At 36.4% G+C, this 25,312-nt stretch overlaps 1 protein-coding gene across 1 annotated transcript in view; it reads left to right on the top strand.

Annotated features, from left to right (window-relative positions):
* The first annotated feature begins 6 nt into the window (after window positions 1–6).
* The window catches only part of MARCH11 (membrane-associated ring finger (C3HC4) 11), a 111,251-nt gene continuing 85,945 nt past the window's right edge, over window positions 7–25,312 (top strand). Inside the window, exons 1-2 of the mRNA XM_012642729.1 lie at window positions 7–387; window positions 1,601–1,756. Of these exons, the coding sequence (XP_012498183.1) occupies window positions 1,739–1,756 (18 nt within the window). The 5' untranslated portion in view covers window positions 7–387; window positions 1,601–1,738. The remainder of the gene's footprint in view (window positions 388–1,600; window positions 1,757–25,312) is intronic.

The raw sequence follows: 25,312 nt of genomic DNA, 5'->3' as shown, positions 1-25,312 counted from the left end.
CCGCTGCCGGTCCCCCCCGAGGGCGCCGCCGGGCCGAGCGAGCCGCCGGGGGAGGTGGCCCCGCGGCGCAGGGGCGCGGACGAGCTGCCGCCGCTGCCCCTGCCGCCCGCCGGCCAGGAGGTGTGCGCGGCGGCCGGCGACTCCGCGGAAGGTCCGAGGCGCCTCCCGGAGTCTGCGGACCCCGAGGCGGCGGCGAAGGGCGGCCCCGGGGAGCCCGAGGCCAGCGCCGGCGGGGAGGGCGAGCGGCGGGGCGCCGGCGACCAGCCCGAGACGCGCTCGGTGTGCAGCAGCCGCAGCAGCAGCAGCGCCGGCGGCGACCAGCGCGCTGGGCACCAGCACCAGCACCACCAGGCCATCTGCAAGATCTGCTTCCAGGGCGCGGAGCAGGTAGGGCCCGGCGGGACCCTGGGGCAGCTGGCGGTGGGCTCCGACCGCGGGCGGACTGGCTCCCGCTCGCCGTGGTCAGGCGTTCAGCACCAAGGACAGAGCACGCCTCCCAGTTTGTCTCCTGTGAGGCTTGTCTGGTCCTGCCTTGTGAGCGGTGGCTCCGGTGTGTTCCCCTTTCCCTTTCTGTGAAGGCAAATAAAAATGTCCCAGTGGCGAATACAGGGTTTAATTTGATCTACACTTTTTTCCTACCTGGTTTTGCAGCTACACGTTCCTCAGGTGCTTTAATGATAATAACGTTTTTCTTTTGAATTACTTGATGGATTCGGTTTATACATAGAAGCAAACCTATAGGATGTAAAGTGAAGTCTGTTTTCTACAGATGTATCCTGAGACGGATAGTCTTAGAATACAAACTGGGCGTGAGTCATGTCACAGCCAAAAAGAGCAGGTTCTTTCCTTACTGCAAATTTTGGTGACTTAATCTCACTGATGTGAAAAGCATGTTACAGTTTGTTCAAGACAGATAGGAATATACTTTGAAAGAAAGGCTACTTAGCCAGCGATGTACTTTATATTTTGTTAGAAACACAATTATAAAATTATAAACACCATTAGAGGCGCATGAAAACTTAAATGAGAGTAGTCATGCAGAAGAAAGGATAATATATCTCTTACAATATGTGTGGTCTGAGAAAACATTAGGTTTAATATTTTTAAAAGTAAGGAAATTGCATAAGAATATGTAGGCTTTCAGGAATACATCACCCTAGGTCAATATTTATGATGCTACATTTAGAAAAAGTAAAAGCATAATGCTATTGCAAGCTGCTTTCTGGAATGCCATGCCTTTCTTCTTTAACAATGATTAAGAATAACTGCAGAGGAAATGCATCTGACCATCCACTTAAAAGTTATTAAAGAGATTTAATAGTACAGCTTTTCCCCCAGGGTATTGGGAGCTATATCTTGCAGACATTTTGTATGTTGGTAGAACATTTATGTCATAACTCTGAGCAATATCTTTGAAATAGTTTTAAGACTTTAGCTTCATTCCCATCAGAGGTATAAAATTTTAATTTCATTTTCTAGGATAGAGCTTGATGCTTGTATCCTTCTGGGTAAATGGTTTTGAAAGACAAGAAAGCGAGCATTGGAGTTTTAAAATAGAGATGCAGACAGAAATATTCATACTGAACTGTTTTCTTTTTAGGGTGAGCTGTTAAATCCCTGCCGATGTGATGGGTCAGTCCGTTATACACATCAGCTGTGCCTGCTAAAGTGGATCAGTGAGAGAGGTTCCTGGACCTGTGAACTCTGTTGTTATAGATACCATGTCATAGCCATTAAAATGAAACAACCGTGCCAGGTAAACAGTTATAATGTTTATTTTTTCTGAAATAATTTTGTTAACATGAGTGCGCTTGAGTTTAGTTATTACTAAGGATGCTTACTTATGCTGCTTAAAAACATTTTATGCAAATCAGCGTAAAAATCAAGATTTAGAATTTGTAGAGATGTGTTTAGAGAACGCCATGACTTTTTTTTATCTGAGAAACTCAAAAGACATTACTCAAATGGTTTCCTTTATCAATTTCTTATTTATTGATTAAATTATACCCATCCTTATTTCTAAAGGGGCAAGTTGATAAAATGTTTTATATTTCACTTAAACCAATTTTATTAATTAGAAATGTTACATAATTAATTTTAGTAGTGTTTTGTTAATTTACGCATTTAAGCCCCAATGGGCTCCTTTTATGGAAAACAGATCCAACTAAAGCAAAACTTTACTAGTGTGGAAACTTCGGTTGAATATTCTTTTCACTTAGCCAGGCTTTCTTTTTCATATGATGTTTTTTCACAGTTAAATTTTGGCTACTTTCATTCTTTGCTGTTTTCAACTATGTAGTAGATGCGGAAGTATTCCCAACACTTACTCTCAATAATACCACTGTATGTATTCTTAAAAACTTTTTGTGTATAATCACATAATAACACAATACCCATAGTTCTACACATGCCCTGGAAAAATAGGTTTGTTTTTTTTTAAATGTATGCTATAACTGATTCAGGTTCTTTGAATAAGTTGGTGGAATGTAAAATACAAAATAGTAGCAATGTCATCTTAAAGAAAAGCAGAATAATGTGTAATTAATGAGATCTGGTAGGCTGAAGTTAAGCAGACATAAAAGAGTAGGGTTGAAACACAGAGACAAAGGAGTAATAGAAGGAAAAGAAAGAGGGAATTGAAAAGTTGAAAGGGGAAAAAGTAATAAAATCTAATATTCCCTGAGCAATATAATATAGGTGAAATTGTTAGTATTTGCAGAAGGAACCTGGAAGCAAAATTGCGATTGTATTAATAATTTAAATTTCAGTTTTAAATTTGTGCAGCCTTTATATAGTTTGCAATTAATTTGCATCTCTAATAATTGCCATTTAAGGCATGATTAGCAAGCATGAAATGAAAATATGAATTTCTCAAGCTGACCTGAGGCTTATAAATAACTTGGAAAGAGAAAGTGTAACTAATGTGGATAAGTGATATTATCATCCTGAAGACAGACACGAATCTGACACATTTTCCCAGAACCTCTAATTGATTGAACTACTTGGGTATCAGTTTATGGATCTATCATAATTGTCTTGAAGATTAGATGAAACTGTGTCCAAAGACAAGAATATGGGTAGTATAATTAGATCTAAAATAATTTTATGAATAGAAATATGTGGAAAGATTACAAAAAGGGAGAATTTTGGGGCTCCAGGGAAAAATCTCATGAGAAGGACTATGGTCAGATGCTCAAGAACTGAACCAGTGCTAAGTATTTCAAAAACATTAACTTATGGCTGCTATATATTAATTCATTTGGGATGATTAATTTTGAAGCAAATAGAAATAGATCCTTGATGTACATTTTAAAATAGAGAAAAGACAGAGAACTGGGGCAAAAAAAAAATACTGTATACTAATTCTAATCCTATAGCAAAAAGAATTGATTACTACTGTCTTTTGCTTCATTTTAAAAAAAAATTCAATAATTATTTTAACAAAAGCAATTCCTAAACTATATATATATATATGTATATATGATACGACCTTCCTCCCTCCAGAAAAGTACCAAAACCAAATCCAGTATTACTAACACATTTAGGATTAATTTTATTATAATGTATATAAATATTACTGTGATTTGTAATCTGATATGATTGTTGCAGTGATCTGCAAACTCATATTTAGCAACAAAGTTGATATGAATGTGATGATGATAGCTGAGATCATGCTGGAGATGAAATAACCTTCCAGGACTACATTACATACATATGTAAAGTTTGGTACTCATAATGAACAGAATCAGTTATAGAGTTCTCAAAGTGTGGATTCTTACACATAGGAGTAGTATATTCTAAGACAAAGTTTAGCTATTTATCTGACATTTCTGTTATGAATGACTCAAAAACTAGCATTCACTGTGATTCTTAGTTTTCTCCCTTGCTGGTGTGAGGCCAATCAGCTGGGAGCAGGTGGTTTCTTGGATGTAAAGCAGAATAAAGAATAAATAACAATATTAAGAGAGAACATTTACTGAACACTTACTCTGTGCCAGGCACTAAGTATTTTTTATATATGGATACTGATATTTAATCTTCATAACAAACCCGAGGGGAGAAATGTTATCTCTGTTTTATACAAAGGGAAACTGAGGCACAGGAAAGTTAAGTAACTTCTACTAGGTACATATGTAGTAAAATGCAAAGCCAGGTTTCAAACTCAGTCAGTCCAGCTCTGGGGTCTATGGTTTTAGCCACCATGTTGGAAAATGTTCTTCTCAAACCCATCCTAGACATCTGGATGTTTCTGATCTATCATGACTTGTCCTATTTAAGGCTGAGGCAAGCAGTAACTGGTTTCAGCCTGGGTCTCTAAAGTTATTTGGAAAGGTTTTGACTATCTATTGCTGCATAACAAACCACCTCAAAACTTAGACAACAACTATTATTTATTATCTGTTAGAAGTCTGTGGGTTGACTGAGGTCAGCTGGGAGGTCTTTCTCTACTACATGTGGCATCATCTGGAGCTATAAGCATCCAGAGATTAGGCTGGGTTGGAACATCCAAGATAGCTCATTCATTCTGCTTGTTCTTGGTGCTGGCTGTTGGCTAGAAACTCAGTTGGAGCTGCCAACTGGTGCCTCACTTCTCCTTCCATGTGATGTGTGCTTCTCATACTGTGATAGTTGGGTTCCAAGAGCATGAAAGTGGAAGTTACGAATCTCTTAAGGCTCAGCCTTGGAAGTGACATAGTTTCACGTCTGCTGTATTCTCTTGTTTAAAGCAAGTCATGGGACCGACTCAGATTCAAGGGAAGGGAAAATAGACTTCATCTCTGGAGTCTGGTATTTCTTTTAAAGAGAGTGGCCATCTTTATCACCAGAAGAGGTAGCTTCTAAAATGCTTTGCTTACCTGCCCCAGTCTCTGCACTTGGTCCTCATTAAATCCAGATAGATCAGCAAGCATCACCATAAATTGCTTCCCAGGGCTCTGAACCAAAGGAGGTTAAAAAAAATGTGTGGGAGATTAACTCACCAGTGGTGCTGGATGGATATCCTTAAGCATTGTCGAAAGTGATTATTACCATGATATATCCCCTGGTGATCACAGGGAGATGGGGACAGAGAAGGGCAAAAACCGGTTAGTCAGAAAGCAGATGTGTATGGAGGAAACGTATGCCGCAGTGAGTCTAATGCCTTAGTTTTACTTGTTTTTCTCATTGAGATTTGAATTTTTTGAGAATTGGGATCTGAACCTCCCAGTTTCATTGGATTTCAGTGATGCTCAGCAACATGACTCAATAGAAAGCTAACGGATGTATCCTCTACAACATATTTAAACCTTAATTGCTGCATCATTAGCAATAGAAGTTAATTAAGACATCTGAGGTAATTAAAATGCATTTACCTTCCTACCTACTTGCAGAATCTATTTTATTTATTAACATCCAAGATGATGCATTAATGATATTTTAAGAGTAAAAGCTAGTGCTGTTTTGAATCTCATAGCATGGTCTAAAATTAGTGAAATGCAAGAGCATATATGATCAAACTTATTTTTAGATGGTGGTGACATTATACACTAATTAAGCTATATTCCAGTTTATGAACGCTTTCAATATTTTTCCAAGAGACATGGATGTCTCTTTGAAGAGACAACATTTACAGGATACAGTATTGTATAGGAAACTTTAAACTTGCTATAAAGGACAGACTATACTGCTTAAACATGGAAAAATATATGTAAATGGAAGGTAATGGCTATGTTACCTTAGACAAGCTACTTAAACTCTTTGCACCTCACTTGACTCATCTTCAAAAAGATGACAGTGGCACCTGTTTTATACCTTATTTTGAGGATTAGGTACATTAATATACATGAAGTGCTTAGAATGGTGCCCTGGCCCATGGTAGGTGCCATCTTGATGTTGGCTATGGTTACAATCACTTGCTGTCAGCCAGGAGGCAGGGCCCTTCACCTGGTCATTGTTCACACATCCTTCTTGTTCCCTTTCCTCTGTTGTCACCAAAGTGAAGTTAATGGCTCCTCTTTCCATACCATGCTTTATCCCTGAATTTTTACCCCCCTGCTTTTTCTGGGAACCCATCTCAGTTTTCTGACCAACTTAGTTATCATCAATAATGAATGAATCAGCATTTTTAAAAAGCAGATGTAATGAGATATAATGATCTCAGTGCAGTGAGCATATTTATTCTCCAGATGTCCCTCACCATAGGTCTTATTTACGTTCTTAGTGGAGTCTACTCATAATTGGAGTTATGAGATGCTTTTAAATGTGGCCAATCATGGGGTGCACTGTTCAAGGTCAGGCAGCCATGGTTTGTTTATGCTTTGGAACTACCCCTGTGGGGTGGAGTCCGTGTGACCTGTGAGTAGGAGGGAGGTCAGAGATCCCTGGAGGGCAATCACAAAGGGGTAGTGGCCAAGCACCAGTTGTTGCTCCATGAATTAATATAAATATACTGGGGACAGGATATGTCTCAGGAGTTTTGCAGAGCTTTGCCCTGAAGGAATATGTGAACGTGTTGGTTTGCATATTAAAAGCTGATGTACCTTGGGACGGCATGTCTGAAAGACAGTAGCGGCTGTATCCCACAAGGCGCCGTGTTTCTCAGACCTAAAGGTTTGGATTTGCTTTGTAAAGCAAAGCAAATCTGTTAAAAACTACAGGATGAGAGCTGATCAAAGAATGCCCGCCCTGAACAGACAGCCCAAGGGACAGTTCCTGCTTAAAACTCCGGACAACCTGTCTCCATTCACAATAACCTGATAAAGAAAATATGGAGCCAATATATCTCTGTTTAACCCCTCTGTTAAGTGATAAATTTACCTTAGAACTTAATCTTTGAAAGATTTTGTAACCATTTGTTCACTTACATAGAATTAGTTAAGGGATCTGTAGAAGGCTTTTGAAAATCTGTTAACCTAAGAGCAACTACCTGCTGTTATGTAAATCTATTACCCCTGGCAACTAATCACTGTACCTATAAGTGACCGTGTAAGACTTCATTTGTGGCCTTTTTTGAGATTGATGGAGATCTAGGCCCCCTGAGCTCCCTCTTTGCCTATAATCTTTATAAGTCTATAAAACTATACCTTCGTCTCTGTGTATTCTTTTATTTCCAATTATTTTCCATTTTTCTATTATTTTCTTATCCCTTGCAACTCTACCAAAGGGACCCGGTTTTTTGCAGGGAGCACTGGCCGCATTCCCTGCAACCAGTCACAGAGAATTGTGGTGACCACCAACTTTCCTTCCTCCTCTGTCGCTCAGAGCACGAGAGGATAGGACTGGTGATAGCTGCCTGCCTTACCTACCTGGGAAAGGACTGAGACTCGCATGTGGTCCATATACCTTTGCAGGGATTAGGCTCCTGGCCTGTAACATTTTTATTAGCCTTTCCCTTACTACTTTTTCTTTAAACAAATGTGATGTCAGCAACAGGTCTTCTTCTAGTGGTAAAAATGACTGAAGAGTCTCCTGGGAAGGAGAATGACTTGAGATTATTTTTCATTTTTGCCCACATTGTCAGTACTCTGGGATTCATCATAGTAAATTTGAATTGGGAAGTAATTTGACACCAGGTGGGTTTGTCTTCACTATCCTTCTAAGGTACAGCTTCTGGACCTTTTATAAGGCATTTGTAGAACATTAAATAACTCTTTGAGGACCCTGTGATCATTATTTTTTTAAATTCGTCTCAAAGCCAAATGGTTCTGAGACAGTGGTAAAAGGAGGTGAAGGCCATTTAGAGCATTGTACTCTGTTGTTTGCTTTTAAACTTTATAGAGTTTGGGGACAGTGTGGACCCTATGGGTGACACCCTCTAGAACTTTCCTCTCCATACACATCTGCTTTTCTGTGTTTTCTAGCTCTTTATAAAGTGCATTTCCTTTTGGACACCTTTTTCTTCTTTGGTTTCTTTGCCCTTCCACCCAGCTGCCTGTAGAAGAAAGAACCTCATGCTGGGCAGAAATGCATAGACTTTTTGGTCAAAGCAAGCCAGGGTGGCAAGAATTGGCAGCGGTTGTGTAGAAAAACCTTTTCATGGCTCCAAAATGTCTTCACTTGATAACATTGTCTTGTTATTTAAATCAGAGGTTAGCAAACCTTTTTTCTAAAGGCCCAGATAGTAAATATTTTAGGCTAGGAGGGCCGTTATAGCCACCATCCTAGCAAGAAAGCAGCCGTGGACACTAAATAAACAAATGAGCATGGCTGTATTCCAGTAAAACTTTAATTATTGACATTGAAATTTGAATTTCATATAATCTTAATGTGTCAAGAAATAGGATTTTTTAAAAATTTTTTTCTCCTGCCATTTAAAAATTTAAAAACATGTGAGCTACACAAAACCTCATGGTGAGCTGGATTTAACCCAGCTGCATTTTGTGTTATTAAACAAATGGAATATTGATATGGACTTAGGTGTTTTAGAACCTCTTAGAAAATTAAATGGATGAAATGTTTCTAAATTTTTATGTTACTTGGTAATTTTGAGTGAAATCATCGTAAACTTACATCATGTAGAAAACGGTGGCACTTTAGTTCCATAATGAAATGCTATTAACTTCTTAATATTAAATATTAAATACTAAAACCATTCTTTGTTCTAAACAGTTTCTTCGTTGTAGCAGACTCAAATGCTAACTTTCAAGGAGTAGCTTTAGTTAAGCCATTCAGTGAATATTTGTGGTATGAGTGAATGAATGAATGGAGGCATAAATGAGTGTTTAGTAAGGTGGCCAGAATCATGGACATCATGTTATTTCAGCAGTGAGAACATGGCTTAAGGAAATAAAATTTTTTTCATTACTCACGTATTAGCCATCTACTGGCTGTTAATTTTCAACTTGTTCTCAAGTTGATCTTCTAATAATGCTATTCTGAATCTGCCTAAGGAAATATGTTCAATTCTTCAAACCACAGGAAAAAGCCTTGGGAGTAGTAGAGGGATCTATTTTTAAAAACCTAGAATTTAAAAAAAAAGCTTCCAGTGAGACATATATGCTCTTTTCAAAAAACAAAATGTCATGAGAAAAGACTCAGTGAATACGGAATTACCCTGTGTGACATACGCACTTTCTTGAGATTGTCACTGGTTGAAGGGTTTCATCTAGCATTTGTTCAGGGAATTTGAATAATTTGTTGGAAATTTTACTGTATGATCATGGGTGCAGATGAGCTGCTGAGAATATCTACTGGATATAAATTTTTGGTGTGAAAGCTACCACCTGGCTGAAAACAAGGTGACCGTTTTTGATGAACAGTTTGTACAGTCGTAAGGTAACTTTGGAAGTGATTTTCCACTGGTGAATGCGACACTCCGACCCAGGGAGATGATGCCAGAGCGCAGGCTATTTCCTCCTCACTCCTTTCCTGCTTTGCCTTGGCATGGAGCTTTGCCGTGACGTGAGTGACCGATGTTTCGCTAAAGGAATTGGAGTAGAGTAAACTCAGCTGCCTTCTATTTTCGGACCTTCTAAGAGTAGAATGGGATGACTCTGAAGGCAAAATGAGAGTGCTTCCAACCCTTGAGAACCGCAGGGAATGGACGGATGAGTAGATAATCACCTACAATTACAAGTAAATGGATGGCAGACACAGAGGACTCAGCCAAGAAAAACTGCCTCATGGTTTGCACTTTCTGTATCTTTGGATATTTGACAACATCTTCCCTGTGAGCATAACTCGTAATTCAGCAGCTGTTCCATATGATTTAGCCAAATGAGGTTTGATAGAAGCAGAGGTGGACTGAAAACAGTTGTTTGGGAAGACATGACAAAAACCTGGAAGCATTTCCACATAGGCAAAGTCAATAATGGAACTTATTGAGGAGGCATTTCTTATTCCATCCTTATCTTAGGCGTGGTGTGCTTTGAAAACTTCCATTGAAAAACCCGCTCTCTCTCCAGTTTTTACCTCTTGGAGTTAAGCCATTTTGACTGCTGACGCCTGGGCAGTGAGTGAACATACCTTTATCGTAGTAATAGAGTTCCATTGTTGCCTCAATTTGCCTTTTCACTTTGTTTCTCTTTTGGTATACTAATTTTGTACCAATTGCCAAGTGCTTAATTTGGGCACAGGGGAGTGGAGCTGCCCATGAGCATCCAGCTCTTGCTCCAAGAACTCCCTGGCGCTCTTTCGTTATGTGTGGTCTTGTAGTCGTGCCAAATGTCATCTCCCTACTCAATTTGTGTCATGACTCTGAGCTATAAAATAGTCCAAATGAACAAGGAACTATTTCAAGAAATTTACACAGGCTCCCCTTGGTGTATTCAACCTGTTAGAAAAGATTTTAAGAAGGATGGCATCTTGCACAAATGTCAGGGATTTTGCTTATATTCTTATGAAAGAATATTCCAGAAGCCACAGGAAATACTTTTGCCCTCTTCTCTTCCCCAGCTCTCTCTCTAGTACTAACTTGTTTTCTATATGATGTGAATATGTATGCAAGTGACTTATTAATTTTTTAAAAAAATGAAATAAAAACCTTACAGTAGGTGAGAGCACAGGATTTGCTGGGCATATATTGAGCATTCAGTAGACATTTGTTTTATCCTTCCTCCATCTCTTTTTTGTCTTTTCTCACATCATCTTACTCACATCTTTTGTGTGAGGATGAGTAGATGGGAGGTTTCCAGCAGGACATCCAGTCTCCTGGAGAGAAGGACACAGTGAATAGGGGTGAAAGTCTTTGCCTATGTGGTATTCTCTAAGACCAAGCATGCCCAAGCTCAAACCTGGAAGCTGTCTCCTCCCTTTGACTTGCACACTGCTGAGACTGAAGGTAATATTGATCACAGAAAAGGAAACTTGAAAAGGACATATGCTGCTTTATTTTGGATATGATTAAGCTTTGCCACAGTAAACTTCAAGGGAAAAACATGAGCCATCTTTTGAATTGCCTGTGGGGAAAATTTCAATGTTAAGTGATGATGAATGTGTGGAGATTATTAATATAACAGACACAGTGACAGATCAGTATGTGTATATTTTTAGTTTGGAAGATGATACGATTCATGTTCTAGGGTTAGCCTCTAAATAGTCCATTTTTCTTATTTTTCTACTATGAATTATATATTTAATATGTTTTAACTGATTTTTAAAATTTATTCGACAAATTAACCACTGCTACATAGCAGGCACTATTCTAGGCCCTGGAGTTACGGAGTTGGTTAAAACAGGCAGGGCGTCTGCCTCTAGAATCTAAATTAGTGATGATAAGGGATAGAAAATAAACATGTAAGCAAATAAATACAAAATCTAGGTAATTATAGATTGTGTTAATGACCCTAATGGAAATAAACTGGATATGATGGTTAATTTTGTATGTCATGGAGTGCCCAGACATTTGGTCAGACATTATTCTGGATATGTCTGTGAGGGTGTTGCTGGAGAGATTAACATTTGAATTGGTAGGCTGAGTAAAGCGGATAGCAGATCACCTCCCAATATAGGTGGGTCTCATCTAATCAGTTGAAGACCTGAATAGAACAAAAAAGCTGACCTTCTCTTGGGTAAGAGAGAATTGCATCTACATGAATGGTTTCATGCTGAGACATCATTATTTTCTTGCCTTTGGACTTCAACCGATTCTTGAGTCTACCTGCCTTCAGATTTGTAGGCTTTCAGAACTATACTGTCAGCTTTCCTGGTTTTTAGGCCTTCAGACTGGAACCGGAACTACACCATCAGTTCTCCTGGTCTCCAGCTTGGCGATTCAGATCTTGGGACTTAGCATTCATAGTTATGTGAGCCACTTCCTTATAATAAATCTCATCACATACATACATACATATGCACATTGTATTAATATATATTCAGATGGTCTCTGATTTACAATAGCCTGACTTATAACTTTTTGACTTTATGGTAGTGCAAAAGTGATATGCATTCAATACACTCCTCAACTTACAATGAGATTATTTTGGGACATAGCCCCATCGTAAGTTGAGGAGCATTTGTGTCTACACACACACACATGCAACACATCCTATTGGTTCTGTTTCTCTGGAGAACCCTGACTAATACACTGGGTGATTAAAATGAGTACACTAAAATGAACCATGTGGTACATCAGTATAAACTGATGTTTTGCTTAATACTAATACAAATGGTTACATATAGAAATATGTAAGAATATATGCTAATACATAGGTCAGTATACATACATATAGTCCTAGCTCTGTTTGTTGACAGAGCCCAGTAGTAGTGACACACCAGTAATAATAGGCTCACTTAGCACCACATCTTGGTTTCTAATACCATTCTCCAATAAAAGAAACCAGTCACATACAAGATGAGACTGAAGCATCTTATAGTGCCAGAATGTAAAGAAATCTTTAAAAAACAAAAAGATGAGCCCATGTCAAAGGGACACATGAGCCAACCTGGGGAAAGAACCTCTAATAACTAAAGCTGGAATAATCTGAACAATAATTATTTATTATAATATAGTATTGGATTATAATTTAAACCAGTGGTCCCCAACCTCTTTGGCATCAGGGACCAGTTTCATGGAAGATAATTTTTCCATGGACCCGGAGGTGGGGGATGGTTTTGGGATGACTTCGCAGCCACTTCCCGTTGCTAGCATCACTGCCTCAGCTCCACCTCGGATTCTCGTAAGGAGTATGTAACCTAGATCCCTCGCATGCACAGTTTATGGTAGGGTTCATGCTCTTATGAGAATCCAATGCTGCACCTTTGATCTGACAGGAGGTGGAGCTCAGGCGTTATGGGTGCGATGGGGAGCAGCTGTCAATACAGATGAGGCTTTGCTTGGTCTCTCCCCTGCTCCTCACCTCCTGCTGTGCAGCCCAGTTCCTAATAGGCCATGGACCAGTACAGGTCTGTGGCCTGGGGGTTGGGGACCAAAGATTTAAACTATAATATAAACATGCACAAATAGATACTGATGCAAATAAATGATTGAACAAATAAATAAATTGGGAAGATGAGCCAAATCTCCCTAACAGAAGAATTCCAAATAATTTATGTATATAATCTCCCTTCCTTTCCAAGAGCTGGAGCTCAACTCCCTCTAAGCCATGAGTGTGGGCTGTACTTAGTGACTTGTTTCCAAAGAATAGATTGATAATAGGGTGGAAAGAAGCGGAGCGCATAACTTTACAATGGAGAAGCCTGGCAAACACAGCTTTAATCAGGTGATCAAGTTTAACATTATCAGTGATAATTGATAGCATTATCAGTGATAAGTCACATCGATAGCATGTGCCTTTAATATGATGTGATGAGACTATTTCACCTCTGTGGTCTTTTTCCCCAAAACCCATAACCCTAGTCCAATCATGATAAAAACATCAGATAAAACTAAATTGGGGAGCAGTCTACAAAATAGCTGACCAGTGCTCCTTGAAGCTGAAGAAAAAATGAGAAAAGTCTCAGAAATTGTCATAGACCAGAGGAGACTAGTGAGACATGATAACTAAATGTAATGTGGTGTCCTGGATAGGATTCTGGAAAAGAAAAAGGACATTAGGAAGAACTAGTGAAACCCTCATAAAGTATGGAGCTAAGTCAATAGTAATGTACCAGAGTTGGTTTATTATTTGTGACAAATAAACCATAGTAGTGTAATATATCAATAGGGAAACCGGATGTGAGATACTATGGGAACTCTATGTACTACCTTTGCAAATTTTTTACAAATTAAAAAAAACTAAAATTAAGTTTATTAAGAAAAAAAGAATGTATGGAAGGCCTTGTGTAGCTAGCTGAAAGGGTAGGGAAAGTTGTTCTGAGGAAGTGACTGAGATTAGACCTAAAGTTTCATGATGATCCAGCCTTATTGAAAAATTTTTTGAAGAGCATTCTGGAAAGGGAACAGGGAAACCAAAGACCCTGAGCAGGAAATAACTTGGGGTGTTTGAGGGACTCTAAAGAAGGCTGTGTGGCTGGAAGATCGCGCGTAAGGAGTGGTAGGAGATGTTGCTGCGGAAGTAGGGCCCTGCCTTACCACATTAGGTCATCGCGAGGAACTTGTGCTCCGTTCTAAGAGCAGTGTGATGTCATTGGAGGGCCTCAGGCAGAGAAATAAAGCATCATCATCATCATAATCATCGTCATAATCATTGTCATCATCACAATAGATGCTTTTGGTTGCTTTGTGAGACTTGGCCAGAGAGAGGCAAGGCTGATGGCATTGATACTGTTAAAATGCTCCTTTGATGGACAAAGGGGACACGATGGTGGTTTATAGTAGGATGATGGCAGAAATGAAGAAAACTTTATCCATTTAAAAAATGCCTTGAATGTAGAGGCAACAGGTTTTTAATTTTGTTTTTGCTTTGTAACTTATTTGGTGGCAAAACATCTGAACTGACTTGAAGCTATTTATAGTGTCTATCTATCTCATTTAGTGTTGAAAGTCATATATTTTGCTGTAGAATTAATGTGATTGGCTACAGGGTGCTGACCCGGACCCTGCTGATGGTGTGGATGTTCCATAATATACTGAAAATGTACCAGGTTATATTTTAAAAATCCAGACAATTTGGCATTCTGAAACACATATGGCCCAAAGTGTTTTGGGTAGGAGATTTTGGCCTAACATATGGTCTATCCTGGAGAATATTCTGTGTGCACTTGAGAAGAATGTATATTTTGATGTTGTGTGTTCTGTACTTAACACTGTTCTGTAGATGTCTGTTTGGTGTAGTTGATTTATAGTGTTAGGTGTAGTTGGTTGATAGTGTTGTTCAGGTCTTCTATTTCCTTATTGATCTTATGTCTGGTTGAAAGTGGGGTAATGAAGTTTCCAAGTATTATTGTTGAATTATTTATTTTTCCATTCAATTCTGTCCATTTTTCCTTCACATATTTTGGGACTTTGTTGGTAGGTGCAAATATGTTTATTAAGTGTTATATCTTCCTGATGGATTGACCATTTTATCATTATAGAATGTCCTTTGTTTCTATACCTTAGTCCATTTATGCTGCTATGACAAAATATCTCGGACTGGGTAGTTTAATGAGGGACAGTTCACGGTTCTGAGGTTGGGAGTCCAAGGTCAAGGTGCCAGCATATTCGGTGTCTGGTGAGGGTTCGATCTCCACCTCCAAGACGTTGCTGCATCCTCCAGAGGGAATGAATGCTGTGTCTGCAGGTGGTGGAAGAACAAAAGAGAGTAAACCACCCCCTCTAGTCCTTCTATAAGGGCCCTAATTCCATCCATGAGGGCTTTGTCCTCATGACTTAATCACCTAAGTCAATTAAGTTTCCACGTACCAATTTTGGAGGGGAAACCACCATTCAAATCATAGTACTCTAGTAACAAGTTTTGTCTTAAATATCTATTTTGTCTGTTAATATAGCCACTTCAGCTCTGTTTTGATTACTGTTTGCAAGATTTATATCTTTTTTCATCCTTTTACTTTCAGCCTATTTGGTCTTTGAATCTAAAACATGTTTCTTGCAGAGACCATATTAGTTGGCTTATTGGGTAAGGGATTTTGGAACCTGTATAAAGCTATCCATGGAATAGAGACTTATGAAAATCAACAAATATTTTAGGGATTGCTTTCTGATTGTGAAGTTATCAGTTTAGCAAATTCTAAGTTTCTACAATCATGAAGAATATGTGCTGTCTGAGATTAAATGTTTTGAATCCCTAATTGGAATTGTGAATATTCTGCTAACTTGTGCATTTATGTAATTATCCTCTTTTCCCTATTTTCTCTCCCCATCTCCAAACTATTTGAGACCTGGTGTGAGTAACTGAAGAGTTGTGGAAGTCTGTTTTTCTAATAAATAGGAGACTCTTATTGCCATTCATAAATAGTCAATTGCTTTTGCATCTCCAGAGCTTCCTGATTATGAGGTCCTGTTGAACAAGTAGTCTTTGTAACTTAAGCCTCACCCTTTTAAAATGTGCTATACATCTTCTAGAAGAGTTGAGATTATATGAGAATTAGTGTAATATAATGGAAAGAGCATATGGGCTTTGGCAATATGCAGACCAGAGTCCAAATTTTAGCTTAGCCTCTTTCTAAACTGCGTGACCAACAGTGAAGATACGTGTATTAACTCCTTAGTGTTGTTGGGTTGATTAAATCAAGTAACATTTTCAAAGTGCTTGGCATTTGATGGCCTCTTATTGATTCCTGACATTTAACCTGGTTAGAACAAAACTTGTGGTATGTACAGTTTTGTTAGATTTTGGATTTGCTGCTTAATTTATTTATTTATCCATTTAATAATTCAACAAATATTTATTAATTACCTACTAGGTGCCAGTATTCTAGGCTCTGGGGATGAACAAGAGTAAACAAAAAAAAAAAAAAGAGAGGGAAAAAAAGAGAAAATTCCAGCCCTAAGGGTCATACATTCCAGAGACTGGTAATATGTAAGTAGAAATTCCAAGTAAAAGAATTAGTGACAAATGCTAAGAAGAAAACATTGGGCAACAAAGGGGGATATGAAATGTTGAAGGGTATTGTTAAAATTTTAGGCAGGGTGATTAGGGAAGGCTACAGTCTATAATCATTGATTTGGTAGACAGAAATTTTTTTATATATTGCCTTCTAGAAATAGGGTATGCTAATGAATACTTACCATGATTAATTTTCCTATTGAGGTACATTTCATTCTGGGTTTTAGTTTTTCATGAGTGAACTGGAGAGGTCTGTATTTATAGCCTGTAGTTTTATAATTTGTATCAATATATTAAAAGCCTTGATAAGCCTCAGTTTCCTTGATCTGTTTTATATCCAGTATATTATAGAGAAGACTCAAGACATTAGTTTTAGGGCCAAGGAAAAAGAGTACAATCATACAGACATTAGATGAAAAAGAATAACAAAAATGTATTCTGGATACTAAGGAACACAGATGCTCAATTTGTTCCTCCTGAGTTATTTAAAATATTTATTTACGTAGCTATGTTTACAGTTCAACTTACAGAATTAACAAAGCGGTAGGATCTTAAAAGCTTTTGTATAGAAGAAATTAGGTCTACCTAGGATCATATTTATTTTTATAAATATAGTGATAATAGAATAAGTGAAAAACTGATTTTAGACCTGTTTTCTCCTTGAACAAGTACAGTTTTTCTGTTGAAAACACAATTTATGATATGAATTGTTTTGAAGAGAAGCCCCATCATCCCACTGAATGCCATCTAGAAACCTGGCTATTTGGAGAATTAATGTTTGAGGCTGTAATTTTCAAAATAATATAATTGGGAGATATTGAAGTGGCTCATCTATGACTTGGCCACTATGAAAGACACACAATGACTTAAAGAGGGGAAATGACTTTTCATGTTGTTCCTGGAGCTACGCAAATTGATACTTGGGCTTCCAAAATCCATTTGAAACAAATGGCTTCCATTTATCAGTGCAATGGGTTGCTAAGTAGCCCGTATTTTTTGAATCTCTGCCATCGGCAGTAAATATGAATATAAAGGAGTTTTTAAAGGTGACGATACCTTCCTCTTCTTCAGAAAACTTTTAATAATATGGAGACATTTTGTTTGAGCTTATGGTACTAAGTCAACCAAAATGGAATTATCAGTTTCCCAAATTTGATGAGAAATGTCATCCGTAACTTAAAACCTTTAGCTCTCAGAGGCCATAAGGATAAGAGAGTTATTAAGGATCTTTTATTCAGGAAAAAAGTCATGGTCATTTCATGGGGAATAAGATGTGATATTTATGAATACATGCAGAAAGGAAGATAGATTGTTCTTAGGATAAGTATTCTCCATGGAGCCCTTGCCTGGGTTTTCTGTGTTTGGTTGATTGCTTTCATAGTGCACTAGTTTAGATCATCTGTTAAAAGTTTAAATCCTTTCAAAATAAGTCAGTGTGTCTTATGGTTTCTATGAGCAAGGGTATCATTTTCCCCCGGTTAAATGTCAGAAGAGCTTCATTGTGCAACTCTGCCCTCTAGTGTTTCATGTGAACTACAGTTAGGTTCTTGGAATTTGACCCAAGGTGCATAGAGTTCCGTTAAGTAGGAGGTATTTTTCTTTCTATATTTTTTTCATCTTGTTTGAAAATAAATTTAACTCAGATTTCATTTACTTAAAAAGCTTTGTAATGTGTTATTGCTCACCTAATTTGCTTGAACAAATATCTATTTTTGTATTTGATTAGATTTTGATTTAATCAAATATTTTCTGTTTTCTTTATTCCACTTTGCAGTTTTGGGGATTTAAATCTTACTCTGTTCAAAGATTTTGAAACAACTACTTCTTAAATATCTTAAGAATATAAAGAATGCGAACTCAGGCAGAATGTTAAATTCATTAAAATTATTATAGGGAGTTCATTCAAATTTTGATTGCCCATTGTGTATCTGGGCACAACAAGTTTAAATAGAAGAAGATAATTATAACATCTGGTGGTCTCTGCCAAAATATTTGTAATATATTGATCATCAAGTATTTTCACTATTTTTGTCACCCAAGAAAAAGTCCTTTAAAGTCTTTAAAGATTTAGATTTTCAAAGAGGGCATTTTTATTTTGCTTTAGGGCAACATTTTAAAAGAGAATTAGATGAGAAGCAATATTCATGATGTAAAACTTATGAACTATATTTGAAAATGAGATTTTTAATTACTAAGGATTGTTTTACTAATGGCAAGCAATCTTGCTTGAAGGAGAATTTTTTTTCCATGCAGCTTAAGTTCTTAGTTAACAACCAGAGGAACATTAATTAAGCAGTAACTATTGAGGCACCGACCATCTCCTGAGGATCAGACATTGGTGGGAGGATGTGCGGAGAATGATTACCTCTGGCTGGTTGTGAATCTCAGGGAACAGCTCTGTAACCTGCAAATAACTAAAAATAACAAAGAAATTGAAGAAGAAAATAGATATAAATAATTTTCTTTTTCTAAATGGAAAATATAATTTTATTTCAGAGTTATGAGGCATTTCAAAAACAATAATGGATATTAGACAAACTTTGTCTGGAAGCACATGCATTCCTTTTTCAGATTAATGAGGCCAAAATTGCTATTGGTTTGATGTACAGAAAATATGACCTATTAGTTACTGAAAATGAATGATGTGCAAACAGTTCTGAAGAACTTGGTTTGTAGTACTGTCCTTTCCTTATTGTCTGACTAACTCATATATCAAATATTAGAAAGCGTGGCAAAAGGTGGAAGGAATGTTATGTTCTATCAGGGAAACCATTTCAACTCTGTGGTTTTTAAGGGTCTTATAGGTGGAGCTGGGATCTATAGGGCTGACTTTAGGTGTATAAAGCTTCTGTTATATCATGGCATGTCCATAAAATTCCTTAAATCTATTTTATTCATTTATATAATTTTTTCAAGATAGACCATTGAATTTTAATGTTACCGAGTATGAAAAGTTTGTTGATATGTGTTTTGTATTTTTTTTAAAAATTGGTTATTTTAAACTGACAAAAATTATATATATTTATTGTGTACAACATGATGTCTTGAAATACATATACATTGTGGAATAGCTAAATGGAACTAATTAACATATTCATTACCTTACATTCTTGTCATTTTTGGGGGGTGAGAATAACTTAAAATCTACTCTTTTAGCAACTTTCAAGAATACGATACATTGTTAACTATAGTCGCCGTGTTGTACAATAGATCTCTTGAACTTATTCCTCTTATCTGACCAAAATTTTGTATCATTTGACAAACATCTCCTCACCCTCAGTCTCTGGTAAGCACTTGTCTACTCTCTGCTTCTATGTTTTTAAATTCCACGTATAGGCAAGATCATGTGGCTGAATAATATTCCATTGACTATATATACCACATTTTTAATCCATTTATCCACTGATGGACACTTAAGTTGTTTCCATATCTTGGCTATTGTGAATAATGCTGCAGTAAACATGGAGGTCCAGATATCTCTTTGAAATACTGATTTCATTTCCTTTGGACATATACCCAGTAGTGGGAAATTGCTGGATCGTGTGGTAGTTATATTTTTAATTTTTTGGGAAACCGCCATACTGTTTTCCATAATGGCTGTGCCAGTTTACATTCCCACCAACAAAGGTTGTACAAAGGTTGCCTTTTCTCCATATCACTTGACATCTTTCATATTTTTGATAATACCCATTCTAACAGGTGGGAAGTGACATCTCTCATTATGGTTTTGATTTCCATTTTTCTAATGATAAATGATGTTGAGCAGTTTTTCATGTATCTGTTGGCCATTTGTATATCTTTTTTTGAGAAATGCCTATTCAGGTCCCATGCCTATTTTTTAATCAAGTTACTTTTTTTTTTGTGATCGGGTTGTTTGAGTGCCTTATATATACTTATCAGATATGTGTTTGCAAATATTTTCTCTCATTCCATAGGTTGTTTCTTCACATTGTTGATTGTTTGCTTTGCTGTGTGGAAGCTTTTTAATTTGATGTAATACCATTTGTCTATTTTTGCTTTCGTTGCCTGTGCTTTTGAGATCATATAAAAAAATCACTGCCCAGATCAATGTCATGGAGCACCCCATCATATTTTCTTCTAGTAGTTTTATAGATTGAGGTCTTGTGCTTAAATTTTTAATTCATTTTGAGTTTATTTTTGTATATGATGTGAGCTAAGGGTCTAATTTCATTCTTCAGCATGTAGATACCTGGTTTTCAAAAAATCATTTATTGAAGAGACTGTACTTTCCCCATTGTGTGTTCTTGATACCCTTGTCAAAAATCAATTGACCATAAATGCATTAATTTATCTCTGGGCTCTCTATTCTGTTCCATTGAACTGTGTATCTGTTTCAATGCTAGTACCATGTAGTTTTGATTACTGTAGCTTTTTTGAAGTCAGGTAGAGTGGTGCCTCCAGCTTTGTTCTTTTTGCATAGGATTGCTTTCTCTATTCAGGGTCTTTTGTGGTTCTATATAAATGTAAGCATTGTTTTTTATATTTCTGTGAAGAATGACATTGGAATTTTGATACAGATTTCATTGAATCTTTGGATCGCATTGGTAGTATGGACATTTTAATGATATTAATTTTTCCAATCCATGAACATAGTGTACCTTTCCATTTGTGTCTTTTTAATTTCTTTTATCAATGTTTTATAGTTTTTAGTGTACAGGTCTTTCACTTCCTTGTTTAAATTTATTTTTAAGTTTTTAAAATAACTATCCTAAATGGGATCATTTTCTTGATTTCTTCTTTCAGTTTGTATATAGAAATGTTACTGATTTTTGCATGTTGATTTTTGTATCCTGTAAATTTAGTGAATTCATTTATTAGTTCTAATAGTTTTTTGGTGGAATCTTTAGGGTTTTCATTATAAGATTATGTCATCTGCAAATGAGGAAAATTTCAGTTCTTTCTTTTTAACTTGGATGACTTTCATTTCTTTCTCTTGCTTAATTGCTGTGGCTAGGACTTCTAGTACTGTGTTGAATAGAAGTGGTGAGAGTGGGCATCCTTGTCTTGTTCCTGAGCTTAGAGGAAAAGTTTTCATTGTTGAGTATGATGTTGGCTGTAGGTTTGTCATATATGGCCTCTATTGTGTTGAGGCATATTCCATCTATGTCTAGTTTGTCGAGTTTTATCATAAAAAGATGAAGTATTTTGTCAAATGCTTTTTCTGCATCTTTTGAGATGATGATGTAGTTTTTGTTCTTCATTCTGTTAATATGTTGTATCACATTTATAGATTTATATATGTTGATCCACTCTTGCATCCCTGGGATAAATCCCATTTGATCCTTGTGAGTTATCTTTTTAAAGTCCTGTTGAATTCAGTTTGCTAGTAGTTTGTTGAGAATTTTTGCATTTATGTTCATCAGGGATATTAGCCTGTAATCTTTTCTTATAGTAGCCTTACCTCAGGTATCAGAGTAATGCTGGTCTCATATAATAGGAGGAAGTATTTCCTTCTCTTCAGTATTTTAGAAGAGTTTGAGAAGGATTTGTATTCTTCTTTAAATGTTTGGTAGAATTCAATAATGAAGCCATTAGGTCCTGACTTTATTTGGTGGGAGATATTTTATTATTAATTCGATCTCCTTGTTCATTATTGCTCTGTTCGGATTTTCTGTTTCTTCATAATTTAATCTTGGCAGTTTGTATGTGTCTAGGAAGTTATCCTTCTCTTCTAGGGAATTTCCTGGCGTATAATTGTTTGTAGTAGTCTTTTATTCTTTGTATTTTGGTGGTATTGGTTGTAATGTCTGCTCTTTCATTTCTGATTTTATTTATTTTAGTTTTCTTTCTTTCTTAGTCTTGCTAAAGGCTTTCAATTTTGTTTATCTCTTTGTTTTCTTGATCTTTTCTATCATTTTTCTAGTCTCTCTTTTATTTTTGCTCTGACCTTTATTTCCTTTGTTCTACTAACTTTGGGCTTAGTTTGTTCTTTTTCTAGTTCTTGAGGTGTAATGTTAGATTGTTTGTTTGATATCTTTCTTCTTCTTTAATGTAAATATTTATTGGTATAAACTTCCTTCTTAGAACTGCTGTTGCTACATCCTGTAAGTTTTGATATGTTGTGTGTCCATTTTCATTTGTCTCAAAAGATTTTTAAATTTCCCTTTTATTTCTTCTTTGACCCATTGATTAAGAGCATGTTGTTTAATTTTCATGTGTTAGTGAATTTTTCAAAATTCCTCCTATGATTGATTTTTAGTTTCATACCATTGTAGTCAGAAAACATACTTGATATAATTTTAATCTTAAATTTGTTAAGACTTGTTTTGTGGCCTAACGTGATCTCTGCTGAAGAATGTTCCATGCACACTTGAGGAGAATGTGTATTCTGCTGCTGTTGGATGGAATCTTTTGATATGTCTGTTAACTCCATTTGGTCTAAAGTGTAGTTTAATTCTCATGTTTCCTTATTGGTTTCAGTCTGAATGTCCTGTCCTTTGCTGAGAGTGGGGTATAGAAGTTCCCACCTATTTTTATATTACATGATCTATCTCTCTCTTCAGATATATCATAATAAATTTGCTTTATATTTTTAGGTGCTTCAATATTGGGCACATATATATTGCTATATCCTCTTCATGAATTATAACCCCTTTATCATTATATAATGACTTTCTTTGTTTATTTTTACAGTTTTTGACTTAAATTCTACTTTAAATCTATTTTAAATAGGAATACAGTGTGAGAGATTTTCAATGAATAAATAAATGTATACATACACTGTATTTTACATAAAGATGTGCATATAGTACTTTTGCCCCATCAAAAATTAAAATATATTTCTAGGCTCAGATGGATTTCAGAATACTTGAAAATCTACACATGATAAAAACTGCATAAATTAGTATGGTTAATTTATAGTTGACTGTCTTGGTGGTGGTGTATGTTTTAGTTTTAGTTTGGACATATAGAAAAATATTATTCATCAGATTTTGATATGGTAAGAAAATTGACTTTTGTTACTTATTGTCTATTTCTCTCAGCAGCAAACCCTAGGGTATTAAATGAAATAACCACATAGTAAATTAAAACTTGTTTTGCATGTTCAGTAACATATTTTCCACAATTAAACCTTTAACAAAATACAGAGAATATTAATTTGTTAATTACAGTTATGCATTGCGTAGCAATGATTCAGTCAATGATGGTCCCATAAAATTATAATGCCGTATTTTCACTCTACCTTTTCTATGGTTAGATATGTTCAGATACACAAATATAATACTTAACCACTCTCTTGCAGTTGCCTACAATATTCAGTAGAGTAACATGATGTACAGGTTTGTAGCCTAGGGGCAATAGGCCATACGATAGAGCCTAGATGTAAGCTATACTGCCTAGGTTTGTGTAAGTGCACTCTGTGTTTGCACAATGACGAAATCACCTAACAACACGTTTCTCAGAATGTATACCCGTCGTCAAGTGATGCATGACTATAATTATTATTGTTATTAATATCACAGCAAAGGATTGGTACAAAACTGGGGCAATTTTTAATGCAATAGCATAAAGTCTCATGAGAGTGAGGAAGAAAATTCTTACATTAATATGTATCTGAATTGCATGTTCTGTATGAACATATATTTATTGAATCATTTCTTAGCAGTTCCTCACTGACATAAGAATAGTATTCTCATAAAGAACTAAGATAATATTGGGTACTGTTCAAGGCAGTTTTAGTTTATAGTTTCAACACAAGGCCCTAAACTTCAAACAAGGTGCTAACTGTATATGGGTGACAGTTCTATGATATGAAAAGTAATACAGAGCTTCTTATCAATTGTGAGTCAGAATTTGGCCACCACTTTGGAAGTAAGAGAGCTCATTTCTCCTATCTTATCAGAGCCTAATAATAGAATTTCTTTTAGATGTTTGATCAAAACCAGTGTCAGCAAAGTTACTATATAGTGATTAAATTATACAATTATTAATTAAGTATATAGTATATATATTCAGAATTAAGTATATAGTATATATATATTAAGTATATAGTATATATATTCAGTATATAGTATATATATCCAGTGCAAAGAATATATTTCTTTACATACTTACAGATATTCATGGTTTAAAACTAACTTGATTGCATAGCAAACAGTGGTGGAAAGTGATATAGATTAGCAAGCATTTACTTTAAGCTAATCCCAATGTGTCATCTCCAGGACAGAAATATTTATTAAATTTGGTCAAGAGCATTCTGGAGGAGGAAGTTAAGAGTATGTTTGGGTTTCTCCCTATGTACACACTTTCTCAGGATGACTATGGCTGAACCTTTGGTGAGCTCAGAAGAAAAGTACATGTATTATAAAGTTTGTGTTGCAATACAGTGACTACTTCTAGAGATGCTTACTGACAACGATAATAATTGCCATTTATTGAACTCTTACATGTCAGGCACCTTGTAAAGTGCTTAATAGGAATGCCTGACATAATTCTCAAAAATATGATAAGAGCAATCAGTTTAGAAAAAATATTTCTTACTTTGAGGTGCTTTAGTTGTACCAAGTACAGGCCCTCTGGAATTCAGAAATGTTTAAATCAGCTGGGAAAATGGAATGAGCACTTCCAATCAGTTAGGGAGGCCGAGTCCTAGTTTATGCACCACCGCACATCACTAAGGGATTTGGGATAAATCTAATAATTTACTAAACTCTTTTTAGCTACATAAGTAACTCAGGGAAACATAATATTGTCAAAATGTATGTTAAAATTTAAATAATTCAGGTAATATAGAAAGCAGTAAAGTAAAAATGAATAAGCCCTTCCTTTACTTACCCTCCAGGCCCCAACCTGGCCCATTTGCTTCCCGGTGATAATTACTGTGAAGAAAATGGTCTATGGCCTCTAAGATTCTTGAAAAATGCATTTCCATGGATACACATGTTTCTGTGTATTTATACTATTTCTTTCCCCCCAAATGGGAAGCT

The sequence above is a fragment of the Propithecus coquereli genome, unplaced genomic scaffold (assembly GCF_000956105.1).
Source record: "Propithecus coquereli isolate 6110/MARCELLA unplaced genomic scaffold, Pcoq_1.0 Scaffold100, whole genome shotgun sequence".
NCBI classification, from domain to species: Eukaryota; Metazoa; Chordata; class Mammalia; order Primates; family Indriidae; genus Propithecus; species Propithecus coquereli.
The sequence above is the reverse complement of the archived record's forward strand: the minus strand, read 5'-3'. Positions and strand labels throughout refer to the sequence as shown.